This window comes from Patagioenas fasciata, chromosome 2, assembly GCF_037038585.1.
Source record: "Patagioenas fasciata isolate bPatFas1 chromosome 2, bPatFas1.hap1, whole genome shotgun sequence".
NCBI classification, from domain to species: domain Eukaryota; kingdom Metazoa; phylum Chordata; class Aves; order Columbiformes; family Columbidae; genus Patagioenas; species Patagioenas fasciata.
Window position 1 is genome coordinate 145787428 of NC_092521.1, and position 17657 is coordinate 145805084.

General features: G+C 37.9%; 1 protein-coding gene across 4 annotated transcripts in view; it reads right to left on the reverse strand.

Moving 5' to 3' along the window:
• ZNF804B (zinc finger protein 804B) overlaps positions 1–17657 on the reverse strand; it is a 240017-nt gene that overhangs the window by 7991 nt on the left and 214369 nt on the right. For all 4 annotated transcript variants that reach the window (XM_071805152.1, XM_071805151.1, XM_071805154.1 and 1 more), the window contains one exon: positions 2243–2373. In XM_071805152.1, coding sequence (XP_071661253.1) covers positions 2243–2373 — 131 coding nt within the window. The remainder of the gene's footprint in view (positions 1–2242; positions 2374–17657) is intronic.

Sequence of the window (17657 nt, forward strand, 5' to 3'; positions counted from 1 at the left end):
ATGTGGCACTTCAACCTGGAGCATCTGCACAATCAGACTCCACAAGAGAAAAGGCAGCATTCTTCTTGCTTAGGGTAGATTTTTTTTAAGCATAGATTTTTATTTTATCTTTACATTTTTCTGCAATAAATGATTTTGTGATGCGTGCAAAGATATAGTAATGCTAAAACTATCACCGAACGCTAGTGAGGAAAAAGACACCAAGGTCCATTTCCATTGGTATTAATGGTAACTTAAGTTTTCTCATTATCAAACCCCATTTGACTTTTTTGTCATATTTTCTCCTTCTGTGTTCTACTTCCATTAATTACATTTTATCTTTTCCCAAAATCTGCAGTTTAGTTTTCTTGCACTTAAGAAAAAAAATCAACCTAGTCTAAGTCAAATAATTGATTTCTTGCAATGCATAAATAACTGAGGTTGGAATGACTGCTGCCATTTTCCTTTAGAGATGAGATATATATATATATAAAACCACCAAATGTTATTGCCAGTAATATTTTAAACATGCATTTCATTGGACCAATTATCTACATTTGCTATCAATGCAGTACTACAGTACACTTACACGAAACAATTATGGAACCAGCTTCAGTAAAGAGTTTGATTAAAAATTCGAAAATATTGTAACTAAATGTAAGTGAATTACGACTGCCAGATCTGCATAACAGCTATCTATAAATAGTCAGGATGCTTTATAAATGCTATAAAAATGCCTTGATCTCCAGCAGCGGAAATGACATAAAGACTCCCTGGAGTATGGTCAACTCAGAGTATGAGAATATGTATGCATTTCTGAGAATATATTTGCATTTGCCACAAATTTGGCATCAGGAGATACAAATTCACCCCTATATATACACATGAAGAAGGAATTATGTCTTGGAGAAGGCATGTAAAGATCCTTTTCAAAGTCTACTTGGAACAGCAAAATAAAGCTGCATTTTTCAGCTTTTCTGTACATGAGATTAACAGTAATTTTGTTGTCAACTAGCTTGTTGTAAGGAACTCTGTTGGAACCTGAGACACAGTACTTGCGGACAAAAACAATTTTTTGCATGTGTGTGTGTGTGTATGTGTGTGTGTGTGTAGACTTTGGCATAGAAGGGCTGACTTTCTCTTCTGCTTGAGCAACTGGGAATGCTACTGCTCCACTGGGATGGCAGCTTGTGGCCACCCCTGAATCTGTTAGTCATTACAAACAGGAATGGCAAGCTGTCTTTCCAGGCTCTTTGTAAAGGATTATGGATTCCTGACTGTTTCTAAAAACAAACCTGCTTTTTTACCTCCCAGTCTCTCTCTGTCTTTCCTGTTATCACTGATCTTACCAGTCTATCAGAGACTATATCTCCAAGTGCATGGACATAAAGGTATCTTCCCACACCAAGTTACATTGCTTTCAGTAGATTTGTATGAAAATGGAGTTGTAACCATAGAAGTGATACATTAGCACTAAACTGTTATATTTCAGCAGATTACTCAAAAGCAATTACATAGGCCAAAATGAGTGTATAATAAAGTCTGAATGTTATTATTTCCAGAGTACAGTAAGCTGGATATGAATTTAAAGGCATGCCTGTTTAATTATCTACTTAACTCATTACAGTCATAGATTAACATAAACAATTGGTCTGGTGGCAATCTATTCTACTGAAGCATTCAGTGTCATTAAACAAAGGAGATTTCTCAAACATAAATGTCTATTAGTGCAAACTTTGTACTGTATCTTGATATGAGCTAACAGTATCGGATAAAGTTAACTCAGTTAGTTACTTGTTTTTCATTCGCATAATGATATTTCCATTACTCTACAGATAAACTGTGAGAATAATCTCATTACACTAAAAGTAGTGAAAATCATTCACACACTAAGTATAGATGCTCCAGAAGGTGTTTTCCTCTCATGTCCACTTACTATCAAATGATAAGGCAGTGATACTGATCTATTAATAAGATAAAATGGTAATATTATAATAACATCTTCCAACTACTCCATTCAGAAGATATGAGATTAACTGGATACAGGAAAGAAAAACACAAACCTTCAAATAGCAAGCAATTAATTCAGGGGTTTTCAATTTTATGGTTTGCAGAACAGGAATATTTGGAATTGGGGACAGCTGAAAACAGGTTACAATGTACACAATCTCTGTACACAATGGAGTGCAGGAGTGAAAATAGGAAGACTTCTGGGATTGAGGAAAGAGGGCATAAATATGTAACACAGATTTTAAATACTTGCCATTCTGACTGCTTCCGTAACTCTGCAAGCTCGTGAAGCCTCTTGAGTGCTTTTTCCTGCTTCTTCTCATCTTTCCATGACTTTGAGGCCACATTTCGAGCAAATTCCCTTTGTTTTAAATCTTTCAATCTCTGTGTGAAGACGTCAAAAAGAGAAGGGATTAAATATGTACACAGCAGATGCATTTCCTCTTACCCAGTTTATTTGCTTTTAATGAAGTTAGTACGTAAATGGAGAGTGAAAATATACTTAAAATGCTATCGTCCTAAGAAGAAATTGAAAATGCTATTTTTGCATAACAAAACAACATGATTGGGCTGTTGCTATTTAACTGATCTATACCTACATGTGAATGATAACTTTTTATTTTCTTATGAATACACAGATCTTCTGTGTACAAATGCATACCCAAAACTAGACTCCATTTAATGTAGTAGAAATTTTCCTATTTAACTCAGTCAGTTGGAATTTAATTCATAGACATACACAAGAATAAGGCTGAGATCATGTGCGTAGTATATTTTATACATCTCTCTACTTGCACATACATTCACGGATGCACGTGTGCTTCTGTGTTGGTTTTGTAGCTTTTTAAACTGCATTTGTTTTTCAGAGGACAGAACTACTGTCAGAAATATTTGATCAGGAAACTTTTTAATGGTTATTTTTACTTTTATTTTAGCTCCTCCAACATCTGTAGATCAGGTAATTCCTGTAATCACCCATTGGAGAGAGCAAAATTACATTATTTTATTACTTTACTACATTTTCTATTACATGGTTTTGCACTGGTGATAGTATAAGGAAAAGTGGTAAAGAAGATACAAACCAAAAAGTGCCAAAAAACATCCTCTTAAAAAAAATAAGTGGTACTGTGTTGACTTTGAGTTCACTGTGTTCTGTAGGACTCAGCATGTCATATCCAGCCTTACAACTCCCCGGTTCAAGTCCATGCTTCCATGTTCCATGGCAGAAATTCCAGCCTTCTTTCACCACCTCTCCAGTGCTCTGTGGTGTTTGGTGAAGGCAGATTTACAAGGCAGAAGGGACCTCTGTGCATCAGCCAGATATGCAAACTGCAAACCTTGAGGACCAGGACTGAGAACTAAACTGCTACAACTACTTGCCCGTTGGTCAGGAGGTGGTCCTGTGCTCTTCTGTGAAATCCAGTACTATAGTATCACCACCTAAAAATGTTACATTTTCCATGGAGACCAGAGCGCTGTTTTTGCAAGCTTGACTTCAAGACAGGCTTTGGTATAACAGTCCTTTAAAGACTGCTGCTGAACTGCCAACACCTATGCCTACTTGCCTGTCCAAGGTTCCTTCCAACCCAAACTATTCTCTGATTCTCTGGTTCTTTGACAGACATCCTAATCATGCCACCATCTCATACTGTTTTTTGCCTACAGCATGGCCAAAGTTGCAACATGAGTCAAAAGGATAAATTGGAAGGCTGAACCAGCACTATGTCAGCAAATACTGCTTTCTGCAGCTCAGGTATGTGGAGCAGTTGAGCCATGGCACAGAGTTCTGCACAGGTCAACGGGTATCTGTGTTTGAGAAACAGGGCTGATAGCAGAGTCCTCAGCTTTTAGGGGCCCAGAGAGTGATCAATGCATGGCAGAGAACTGCTTTCTCAGGAGAGGTCTAGGTTTTGTCAGTAGGTGAAGTCAAAGCAAATAGATGAAAACCACTGTAGAGTTGCTTTGTACAATCTAAAATAAGTCATCCATTTAGTGGCGATGACCTAATATGACAGAGCAGCATGGAGGAACCCTTGATGGAAACAGGCCATACAGGGTTCGTGACTTACATTCCATGAAGAGTGCTGGAAAGCTGTAGTGAGTATCTCCCACCACTGTCACATCAGCTGTCCTTCAAGTATGGGATTTAAACAAGCAAACAAACAATGAAACAGATAACCTCTGTGAACAAATAAATGCTGAGAGACTAAGAGTAGAAGTTTCTTGTTTGCTTTCAGTGTCCTGGACACCAAGGCATGTGCCTCTGAGTACTGATCCGGAGGTAGGGAGAGCTAGGCTGCCCATGAATCACCTGCTCAGGGAGCTTAAGAGCTGGCTCTCAACCACCCTGATGTCTCTGCACAGGTGGACTCCCTTGGATGAGGAGAAGGCCAGAAAGACAGTTGCTCAGGAAACTGGTCCAGCTCCAACCCGCAAAAACTGTCCTGCCACCTGGTGCCTGTTGAAAGTTTAAACATATTCATCAGAAATAATGACGCTGTCAAACCTCTATTATGTCTCTCTGAAAAGTTTCTATCAGCTCCCACATCTAGTACTTCACCTAACTAGACTCTAAAACAGGACAGCTGCAATGTCCTCTTATAAGGTCTAAGGCTCCAGTTCCTTGGAAATAAATGGTTGTTCCACATTTTTAGCTTTTTCCTGTCCCCTTAGATGACCTCCCTTACTGTTTCTTCAATATCGTTCCTTTCAATGTATACTAAAATGGATGAATATGTAAGACAACATTATTTTAGGTCCACAAAAGCTTTTAAAATAATAGGTTAAAGCCAAAGCTGTAAAAGAAGTGAGATAATCTTCCCAGAAGGAAAACACACTTTCTGTCACCTAAGTAATATTCACAAAAGTGTAAAGATATTTAAACAGTAAAGATCCTCTCCTCCATAAACATAGGTAGTCTTGAGTCTTATTAACATCTTCAGTATGAAGAAAGGGCAAAGAAACACAATCAAGAAATGTTCTTTAGTGCTTCTTGCTATGTTTTAGCTGTCACCATGAGCTGGTTGGTATCACACATAAAGCATTCATGAGGAAAAACAGAAACATTTTCTATCTGTCAAGGCAGCACAGAACAATGTGAAAACTAGTACCATGGAGTGCAGGTACTGCAAAGCAATACCATTTCACTTCTTTGACAGTTAGGATGATAATCAACAAAGCAAATGGATGAACACTAAGAATAGAAATTCTAGCAGTATTTTTTGCTCTCTAATGGCATACAGCGTGTGTCAAGGAAGTAGAGAAAAGAATAAAAAAATATGGTAAACATAGCAAGAGGACGCACTAACTCGAGATGAAATCCAAGAAATCAAAAGCATCTACAGTCTGAATGGAGAAAGGACTGTCCCTGCACATCCCCTCATCAAAATAAAAAAAGCTGCACTGCCAGAGCTCTAGTTAGGAGTCATAATTAAATTTGTCGGCTGTGTTGGATAGACAATGGAACTGCTCACTGAACCTGCAAAGCTATGGTATTCCTCACTAATAACCTGTGCCAGACTCCTGACAGGCACACAAATATTTTCTGCAGGTGGTGCACAACAGCAAGCAATCAAGCAGGTACCTGAATGACAACCCTAAGCTCAGCAGGTGTGCTTGAAAATTAACATAGCTTTACATGGTAATTGCATTTTTCATGTAATTAGGTACTTAACTGGGCATCCAAATATAGACATGTGTAATAGATTATGATTTATTTAATAGAAATCTTGTGTTCTGTCCTTCACTTGCTACCAATATCATTGCCATGGAGTTATATTTCATTTTCAGACTCGTGTTCTATTCTTTCTCTGTTTTTCGTGTGCATGTGTGTGTGGACATTGCCGTATCTAAAAGTAGCCCCTCTCTTTTTCTATAACCCCCATCACAGAATATTAACAGATTACAAAATAACATTCACTGTTATGGAAAGGTTTGCTTATGTAACCAGGCCTGAGTCACATTAGTTCCTCTGTCTAAGACCCACTCAAAAACTGCTGAATCTGTTCTTTTCCTCCTGAACTCTGGCATGAATCACCAGGAGATCCAAATGAGTTAATGGAGCTGCATCTTCCCTGCCTACTTTTCTAGACATGACATGTCTATGGATCAATACCTGTACTTTAGAAATTTCTGCCAATTCTCAATGTTTGGTCATTTTTTAAAAATTGTTTCTTCATTGTGGTCAGTATTTGCTTTTTATTGACGTATGAGCACCTCCAGTGTACTCACCACTGGCTACATTTGCATTACTGAGATTACTTTCTTTCCGGAGTTATGACCCTGATTTCCGTTCCTCCCTATGCAGGTGAACATTTCTCTGGATTGCTATTCATCTGATCCAATTCAGATGCCTACAGTAGTTGCTTAGATTTTCCTTTATGACCACTGGAAAGAAAGCACTTTTACAGACCTAATTGCCTCTTTTTAAAGCAGCTGTCTAAAGTAAAGGGATAAAATGAACTGTAAAAGTACCTCTTTCTCTTCATTGCATACAGAGGGTATTATGTGTGGCTATCTTAATTTTTAAGGGGTGTTCCTCTAAGAAGGTGACATGGCTGACAGTCCAGCTGAAGTGCCCCTACACCAATGCATGCAGCATGGGCAACAAACAGGAGGAGCTGGAAGTCACCATGCTGCTAGAAAGCGACAACCTGGTTGTCATTAATGAAACTTGGTGGGACAGATCCCATGACTGAACTGTGACTATCAATGGCTACAGGCTGTTCAGAAGGTACAGGTGAGGAAGGAGGGGTGGAGGCGTTGCCCTCTACATCAAGAAGTGGATAGAATATGAAGGCCTGTCTCTGAAGAATAGGCATAAGCAGGCTGAAAGATTATGGGTAAGAATCAGAGACTGAGACAACAAAGGAGACCTTGTGGTTGGTGTCTACTACAGACTGCCCAATCACGGCGAGACTATTGATGAAGCCTTTTTACTCCAGCTACAGGAGGCATCATGCTCACAGGTTCTTGTCCTGCTGGGGGACTTCAACCACCCCAATATCTGCTGGAAAAGTAGCATGGTGAGCTGTAGGCAATCCAAGAGACTCCTGGAGTGCACTGAGGATAGCTTCCTCAGACAGGTAATAGGCAGCCCTACCAAGGGTGTATTACAGTACTGGACCTCATGGGCACCAATGCAAGTGAGCTAATTTGTGATGTCAAGATTGGAGGCAGCCTGGGCTGCAGTGATCATGTGCTCGTGGAGTTCACAGTCCTGAGGGATGTGGGACAAGGGAAGAGTAAAGTCAGGATCCTGAATTTTAGGAAAGCAAAATTCCAGTTGTGCAAGGAGTTAGTCATTAGCACCCCCTGGGAAACTGTCTTCAGGTACAAGAGAGCAGAACAGAGCTGGCAGATCTTTAAGGACGTTTTCCATAGAGCACAAGAGCTCTCAGTCTCCATGTATAAGAAATTGAGTAAGGAAGACAAGAAATTGACACGGCTGAGTCAAGACCTGCTGGTTAAAATAAAAGAAGGAAATGCGCAGGTGGTGGAAGCAGGAACAGGTACACAGGGAAGAGTCAAGGTACACTGCCTGGTTGTGTATGGATGGGGTCACGAAGGTCAAGGCACAGCTGGAGCTGAACTTAGCAAGGGATGCAAAGAATAACAAGGGCTTCTATAGGTATGTCAGCCAGAAAAGGAAAGTCAAAGAAAGTGTACGCCCCCGATGAGTGAGACTGGCAGACTAGTAATAGCGGATGAGCAGAAGGCTGAGGTACTCAACAAATTTTGCCTCAGTCTTCACTGGCAATATCTCTTCCACACCTCTCAAGCGGATGGACAGGAAGACAGGGACTGGGGAAGCAACTGTAAGAGAAGATCAGGTTCATGACCGCATGAGGAACCTGGACATACATAAGTCTATGAGACCTGACAAGATGTATCCCAGAGTCCTGAGGAAATTGGCAGATGTAGTTGCCAAGTCACTCTCCATGATGTTTGAAAAGTCATGGCAGTCAGGTGAAGTCCCTGATGGCTGGAAAAAGAGAAGCATTGCACACATTTTTAAAAAGGGTAGAAAGGAGGATCCTGGGAACTACTGACCTCTGAGCCTCACATCTGCTCCTGGAAAGATCATGGAACAAATCCTCCTAGAAGCTATGCTAAGGCACATGAAGGACAAGGAGGTGATTTGACACAGACATCATGGCTTTACCAAGGGTGAGTCCTGCCTGACCAACCTAGTAGCCTTCTATGATGAAGTGACTAAATCAGTGGTCAAGGGAAGAGCTAGGGATGTTGACTTGTCAAGACTTCTGTAAAGCCTTCAGCACAGTCCCCCACAACATTCCTCTCTAGATTGGAGAGAGAGAGATTTGTTTGGTGGACTGCTTGGTGGATGACAAACTGGCTGGACGATCACATCGAAGTCAATGGCTTGATGTCCAGATGGAGATCAGCGACAAGTGCTGTCCCTCAGGGGTCCATACTAGGACCAGTACAGTTTATTATCCTCATCAATGACATAGTGGGATTGAGTGCACCCTCAGCAAGTTTGAAGATGACACCAAGCTGAGTGATGCAGTTGACATGCCCGAGGGACAGGATTCCCATCCAGAGGGACCTGGACAAGCTCAAGAAGTGGGCCTATGTGAACCTCATGAGGTTCAATAAGGCCAAGTGCAAGGTTCTGCACTTGGGTCAGGGTAACCCTCGACACCAATACAGGCTGGGGGATAAGGGATTGAGAGCAGCCTGGCAGAGAAGGATTTGGGGATACTAGTGAATGAAAAGCTGGATGTGAACCAACAGTGTATGCTTGCAGCCCAGAAAACCAATTGTCTGCTGGGTTGCATCAAAAGGAGCATGGCCAGCAGGTCAAGGGAGGTGATTTTGCCCTTTCTGCTTTGCTTTGGTGAAACCCCACCTGGAGTCCTGTGTCCAGCTCTGGAGTCTCCAGTATAAGAAGGACACGGACCTGTTGGAGAGGGTCCAGAAAAAGGCCATGAAAATGATCAGAGGGCTGGAACACCATGAGGACAGGCTGATAGAGTTGAGGTTGTTCAGCCTGGAGCAGAGAAGGCTCCAGGGAGACTTTATTGCAGTTTTTCAGCATTTAAAGGAGGCTTGTAAAAAAGATAGGGACAAGCTTTTTTAGCAGGGCTTGTACTATAGGACAAGGGGTAATGGTTTTAAACTTAAAAAGAGTAGGTTTAGACTAGATATAGGGAAGAAATTTTTTACAGTGAGGGTAGTAAAAGACTGGAACAGGTTGCCCAGAGAGGTGTTGGGTGTTCCATCTATGGAGATATTCAAGGCCGGGCTGAATGGGGCTCTGAGCAACCTGATCTAGTTGAAGATATTCCTGCTCATTGCAGGGAGGTTAGACTAGATGATCTTTAAAAGTCCCTTCTAACCCAAACTATTCTACAATTCTATCTCAGAGTTAGACTTTTGATAGTCAAAAGAAATTGGTGGTATTGGTACATTTTCATTGCTGCAGATAATATTCATATTTCCAGGTTGCATAAAAGAGTACTTTAAATTAGTGTGCTTTTGGAACATGCAATATAAAGTTGAGGAAGACATCTGGGCTTTCTTTATAAATCATTGCCAAGAATGCAGAGAAGGCTTTCATAATCTGCATTTCCTTGCCATATTTGACATCCCTCGTTCTCTAGGGGGTCTCTGGCTTCAGGAATAATTTCTTCTAAATCACTGTTTCATACACTCTCTCTCAATCTGAGGACCATAGGACCACAGTACTGGGGGACAGCATTACTTCTTTTGAGCATTCTACCAGGGACCACAATCATCCCATTATATAGATTTAACAAGGTTCTCGTTGTAACTGCTTCAGATACTGGGGCAAATAGCAGTTGTTACAAGTATACTGAGAAGCAAATCCTCTTCTTATTCACAGCAGCATAACTGCATTGATGTAAAGAGAAGGCAGCTTTGGAAAAAATAATTTTCCATGCATTAAGTTATAAAATGGCAGATCAGTATGAATTAGATAATTTTTTTCCACTTAGATTTAGACTTTTTTCACCCAAATATAATTTACAATGCATCCTCCAAAATATCCATCATTCTGTAATGCTTTGCAGCCCCGGGTAAAAATCTAATGTATATCACTAATTTCTTTAGTCAGCATTAGGTATATGTCTCCCGTCATGTTTAGAGAGTTTTCTCTGAATCTAAGTCCATGAACTGACGTGAGAGTTTGAGTGCCTGATTTGCTTTAAAAATTGATTTCCACTTTGCTAAAAAGCTTTTTAATGAAGTTCTAAACAAATTCACCATTGAAGAGTTAAATGAGGAAAAAACCAGAATGTGAACTTCAGTAATTATTTTCTTGGTTGTAACCCTAATATTGGAATCAAATAGATTATTTGTAAAATGAATTCACAGTGCAAACCATCAAATGAGAATGATAGTTATTAGAGAACATAATTAGACTTTGTGTCTGAAGTTTATGCTATTAGCTCTCTAAGTGAAAGGGATAAAATAGTAACAAAGGTATTTGCTTTTACTATGGTAAATAAAATCCTAAAAATAGATTGGAAAGGCTATTACATAGAGGAATTAACCATGAGATATGAAGCTCTAAAACTAGCTGATAAATTTTCGTTTGTTTTACCTGTAAATAGCTACAGAACACTTTGAAGTGCAGGATAGCAACATTTTTTGGAGTGGCTTATATCTGAAGTCTATCTCAACAGATTCAGTATTTTTATTTGGAATGATTGGGAAGATGGAAAAAAATAAACAGCCATGATTGGTTTGGAAATGCGATGATAGCAGGAGGGGGAGCAACTCAGTCCTCAGACGTGCCCTGGAGAATCTGTCTACCAGTGAATGAAATGTTGATCACAGATCCAACCAGAAGGATAAATTAGAGATGGCTGTTTGGAGGCCATGTTTTTGTACATCTTCACAGAAACTCCTGTTAAGTCTGTATAAAAAGGTGGTCTGGTCTAGTGCAAGGGCTCTTCATGCCAGAAAGCATCAAGACCTACTAGTGCTAACCTGTGTCTTTTCTGTGGGAGCTTCTTACTGTTTAACCAGATCTGCAAATATTCCTGCTAATTAAACTGATTTGATCAATTGCTGGATGAAAGTACATCCATTTGTACAGCTCATGAGAATCCCCCAAGTAAAGTTAAAACAGACAGGTTTCATGGAGGCCATTTCCATAGGGGACAGGACAGATCAGGTACTTTGTGGCATCAACTGTCTCACCTGAAGGCCTGAGCTATTTGTGCATCCACCATATGCTCCACTTGATCACACATATTTTTATCAGTCCCAGTAAACTTATTGTCATATGCTTCAACAAGCTGGCTGCATATTGTATTATTTGATTAGACATATTTGGTGCCACTTCAGAATACAGAGTAATTTACCCAGTGAAAGCAACACATTTGAATGTTATGAAACTTGGAGCAGGGACTGTATCTTCACTGCATGTCCATGTACTATTATACACCACTTTTTGGGGTGTTGGGCTCTCTTAGCCAGAGAAAAAACAGTAATATCATGTATTTTATTTCTTTTTCCTTCTAATTTAAGTAGTTTGGAGAGAAAAACCTGTCATTACAGACTGTGTGCATGACCAGTGCATTTCAAAACTTTTAGTACTTCCTGCAATCTTATTAAAAAATAATTAAGCCTTTTCCACATGTTTTTGAAGCCTGTCTCACCACTTTATTTTCCTTTGTTCTAACTGTAGTAGGTGTGATACAAAATCACCTACATTTTAAGTAAAAGAGCAAGAATCCAAATTGTCCAAGAATTCAGCAAATGAGTCCAAAGCCTGGCCTCCATCTTTCTTCATTGTGGTCATCAGACTTTCAGAGTAACAAAAATGAGAGTGGAAGTGACCCTACATATATTTTACATAGCACTTTCCATAGGCAGGTCACAGGTTTCTTGTGAAACAGGTACCTCCACCATGTCACTTTACAAATAAAGAAAAGAAGGCAAAGAGAGATGGTGTGACTTCTGAAAAGAACAGGGAGGAGACTGAAGAAACATTTACAGATACATGTTTAGTTACTACATCTACCTCTGTGCAAGCCCGTTAAAACAAGAGGAAAGATGCCAGACATCTGAATTATGCCCAAATTTGATTTAACTGTGTAATTCGTTAATTCTTTATAACTATGATGATGCTGATAGAACAACAATAAATCATAAAGGATAAATCTATTACAAACTATTGTGCTAGATCCAGAAGTTTACATAAAGGAAAGTTGAATCAACAGACCACTACACAGTGACTTTGAAGTGCTGAAACAGAAAACAAGTTCCTCACTAAAAACAGTCATTTTAACATGTACTTGAGATAAAAATAGTGTTGTTTACATATACCACTCACTGCATTTCAGATGAAAAGGTATGGTCAGGGCAAATAGTGAGAAATAGTATTTGCATGAAGGATATTAAAGGCAGCTATAAGCAGAAACCTTATCAAATATATCAAGGAAGTAAAATATTGCTTTTTTTTCTAATAGAATGTAACAACTATCCATAAAAACTAGTTTAGGTTGTTTATTTTATTTTATTTATTTATTTATTTTTATTCAGTCAAAACCAAAATATTCTTTATCTTGTATTTACTTAAAGTAGGCTGATCTCTTCTGGAACAGGAGAGTTAAAGGTACCCAGGAATCCTGCAACAATACTGTAATTAAATGCTTGTTCAAAGTAAAGGAAGTTTAATAAATGACATTTCCTTGCAGATTTGTCAATAAGAAAAGGCCACAAAGGACTTTTGATCAAAACTTTTCAATAACACGAGACAGAGGACAACCTGATTTGCTGTGTTTTAACAGAGAAACTGATAAAATCAAATTACTTTGACAAGATATATTTTAGATAAACCGCATTAAATAAAATTAATTACATTCTCATTCTTAAATACTTTATGTATCAGGCATGCCAGTATTTTCCCTGTCACTAATGTCAGGATGACAGATTTTCTTGTTCATTCTTTTTAAATCCTAGCATGACATTATCTAGCTGCTAGCTTGATGCATCTTCCTCTAGTGCTCTGAGACTTATTAAAAATCAACATTGATGATTAGGAGAGTTTATGGCCATGTCTTTCCTAATACTTAAATGCTGGTCACCTGAAATCTGCTGATACAAAAATACTTAGCTCTAGATTATGTTGTTTAATATCCTTCTTAGCTATTGGTAGACTGGTACTTCACAATCATCATAAATGTCATAGATGTGACTAAATCATCTGACTTTGCCCCAAGTATAGAATAGAAAACTCTGTTGAATGGTCCTTTTTACATCACTGATAACAAGTAAGTTATTTATATTTGAAGCATAAGATTCTTTATGTCCTCAGTATACTTTCAGAAACCTTCTTGCTCTCACCTCTGATGACTACAGATTTTCCTTTTGCCCTTTTTACTTCCTCCATCACTTTTTCCAAATTCATTTCTGATTTTTGATCTTTACCATCCATTTTTCCTTTCTCTCTTTAATTTTACATTTAAGCCACAGAGAACTGACTTTCCCTCTAAAAGAAATTATGTATTCATAAACTATTTGGTCATTTTCAGTTGTGGGATTTGGGTTCTTAAACAATCTGCCAAGTGCCCTTTAAAATTTCCTAGGTCTCTCTCATATCTTCATTTGAATTCCTCCTCCCAGTCCATTTGGCAAGCTCATTCACCTTTATGAAACTAGTGTGCTTAAAAAAGTGTCTGTCACAGTTTGTTATTTATATAAAACATACAGATATTTTATTTGTGTTTAATAAATACAATCGCTTGGCTTTTTTAAGTTCCTGTATGTCTGTCTTGATCATCATAATGCTAATAAGGTATAGATTAAAAATTTTAGACACCCATGATGTTGACGAAGAATTTTTGTCCTATTCTTGACAGAAGGGAGGCTCACAGAGGCAGCAAATTCAGATGGATAATCTGTTAATTTTAATTTCTTCATGCATGGGATTGGAGTAGCAGTTTATGTTCCAGTCTGTGGGTTATTTACAGGAGAACATGAACAGATGTCCTATTTATTTCATTTTTTTTTTTTTTCTCCAGGGTAATTCGCTTCTGCAATAGCCTGGTTTAGCCTTTGATTATCTGAGACAATCTTCTGAGAATGCATCTCAGTAAATTATACTGATTTTTAAAAAGCTTATTTTTATTATACTTTCATTTTTTCTTGTTTGTTTGTTTTGTAATTATCTTCCAAATTTTTCTCACATTATTATGTGTTATCTCTTTTTACTTTACTGTCCTTTCTTCCCTCCACTTGACCTAGCCATCTCTCTTCCCAGATCAACAACAGCATTTCCCTCTGAAATAACAAAAGCAATAAGGTGCTTTCTAAACAAGAGTTGTGTCATGGAAAAAGATGACCAAATTGTGCAGACTGAATGATGTCCTAATTTTCCAGTTTAAAAAAGTGAAGATATTTTGACCTATCTAGCACCTTTTTTATTGTCACATACTTAAAATATTATTTATTTGCAATTTGGTATTTGTATTTTGTCCTCTTGCATGTCCTACTGTTGCAACCTGCAGTATCTAAGGCTTTTATAATAGAGGGGGGTAAAAGCAAGTACATAGTTCAGTCCACTGCTGCATAACGTATCACTGAGCTGCAACTTGAAGACCTTCGATTGTAATTCCATAGTTCAAAAATTTCAATACTGTTGTAGAAACTGTTCCCTGGAAAGGGGGTGGAGATGAGCATGATGCACTTCTATGAGAGCAATCACAAACAACTTCTCTTATCCCCTTGTATGTTGTGGAGCTACGGGAGGCAATATTTGATGTCCCACTCTTACACATGCTCCAGACAATTTCTGTTTGTATTCACTCTTACATCAAATGATGCTATAAACATGCATTTACTTTTTCATGTAGACATGGACATTTTTAATATTATAAAGCTAATCTATCACTCACTGCTTCTGAAATACTTTTTGTCTCTTCTCAAATTCTTTGACTGTTATTTGACACAACCAACCTTGCCCCCCAGGAAACTTCTATTCCTGTAAAATTTGAAGTTGACCTTTTGTTTATACTGTGGCTTCTTATTTTAGTAATCCATACTTTTCTACACTCCCAAATTTTAATTATTTCTTGAAAAAAATAAAAGGGGAGTTTATGTATTCAAATAGAAAAACAATCCTCTCAAAATATGCACCAACGCTATTGTGATAGTGACTTTATATTATTTGGAGTAGGTGGATTGAAAAGATACTGTAAATTATTCTGGAGACAAGGAGAAGTAGGGTAACTGGATCATTTTAACTTCTGAAAAATATTCCATTGTTTTCCAGGTATTATTGATTTAGCTTTTAGAAAGTTCTTGTACAAAAATGAGTAAGGAATTATGTAAAAATTGTGTTAATTTCCTAGAAATAAGAGAAAATTGCTATAACGATTACTGTACAATTCTCACATACTCAGTGTTCATATTTATTAGGATATGACTTACTGTTTTGCATGCTTACAGGTCCAATTTATAATCATTTTTGAATTGCAGACCAGAATCTTCATTTTCTTTTTAACCAAGCTAAAGGACATTACACTGTACTAAATTTCAAAATGAGAAGGAAACAGAATCTGACATGAGCTATTGAGGGCCATAATTACATCAATGATTTGAACATTTGGTGTAATCCAGGCTCAAATGATATAAAAGTAGTGCCAAACTTAGAAAAAACAGTCATTAGCAGCTGAAGAAAAGACTGAATTTTGCTTTGAAGAACAAGATGAGGTTAATCTGAATATTTTGGGTTCCTTTTAAAAGATAAAAATCGCATTGTACCTTTTAGTCAATATTTCTGTATACAAATTTGATACCAATGTAATTTCATGAATTGTATTATTTTACTGCTATACATATTGCTTTACCCAATAATTTCTCAACTAATTATGATTTGACATTCACACAATAAGATCCTTATCTGAGACTGAAGGTCCAGGGCAGGTTCAGAGTACAAGCAATACCTTATATGGCTTCTGCTGGATGTGGTTTAGTAAACTGCTGAATGCCACAGATCCAAAATGGAAAATTTAAATACAGAGCAATGTAATGTGACTGCACTTGCACTTTTAAGCATCAATATTTAAGTGTCTGTTTTGAAGGAAGCAACACTAAGAATCCATCAACATGTTCAGGGCTGAGAACAAGCAGAGAAAAGCTAACTACGAGCATAAATTATCCTACAGGGTTCCAGGGGGCTTCTATCAACTCCTCTATAGTTACACACTTGTTTAAAGAATCAGAATTTCTGCTCCACAGGAAAGTTTGACATTTGGGATTTCTTTACTGTGGAGAGTTTTTGGAAGAAAGAGGACATGGGCTGTGTGCTGTGAACAAGCCAGAGCTTGATGTGGCTGTGGTGCAGACTAGGACCTACACGGAAGGTTTTTCTGGAGACATCAAAGACAGAACGGAAGTAAACAGAAGCTGGTCTGCCCTCGACCCAGGCTGCAGGAGGGGCGCTGTCGTCACTGCGCATGAACAGTTCGTGGGCGGTGCCCTGCAGCTAATCCCCATGGGAGGGGGGAAGAGTGACTTCAGAGAGTAACCAATCGTAGCCTGCGCTTGCCGCGTGGCCATTGGGTAAAGAGTATATAAGGGTTGTAAAAACGTGCTCTGGCAGACATTGATATTCAGTGTTGTTAAATGTTCATTAAAGGGCATTGATGTTAAACTCATATTGAGCCCGATTCTTTGTCCTCGACTGGTCCGCACGTCACACTCAAAGAGTTCTACCGTGCAAAGCTTTTCATTCTCCAACACTTTACCTCTTAGTCTTAATGGAAGAAGTAAAATTTTGAAAACTTACTGAAAAAAAAAGAAAAATTTCAAGTGCTTACAAGTCATTAGGTGTCAATGCATCTAAATAGTAACAAAATATAATACCTCAAAGTTATAATTTTCCTCATTTCTTTATCTCAAGGAGAGTAAATATAATGTCTACTTTAGTTAAAATTAATATTTTAAAAGTATTTTAAAATACTTTACAATACATTTTTAGAAGTATTTTTTTAAAGTAATACTCTTGAAGCAAAGTATTTTGGTGTTTACAAACCATTCCAACCTGAGTGAAACTAAATGATGTAAACCTTTCAAATGAAAAATGGTTTTGATCTTTTTACATTCTTGCAAAACCACTCGACTTTAAAAATAGTATTTCCTGATTATTAAAAAAAAAGAAAAAGTTGCCAATTTTTTTGTTCAGGAAACATTTGATTTTTATTGTTCCATCGCCTGTGATAATATATTTGTTTGGTACTCACAGGAATATCATCCACATTTCTCTAGATATTCCCTTGCAAAGCAATCAGAGAAGATGGTTAAAGAGCCCTCATCTTTTTAATGGCTCCTGGTGGAGCCTAATTATTATGAAATTGCAAAAGCTGTGAAATGATAATTAGTCTGGGTTACCTCCTTTATTTTTCCCTTAGAGACACATTAAAAGAAGTTAATTAATGCTTTTAACTAAGTAAGGATAATAAATTACTATTCTCACCATTTTTATTACTGTCTTGGTGATGCACAGATATGTTTCTCTTTTGTTTTTAAATATTTGTTTCTGCTATGAAAGTCCCTTAAAGACATACAACGCACACTGTACCTTTCCTCAAACACAAACATAGCTGATTAACATGACTTTAAATCTCCACAGAAATCAATTGCTCAGCTACATTCTTGCACATTAATTA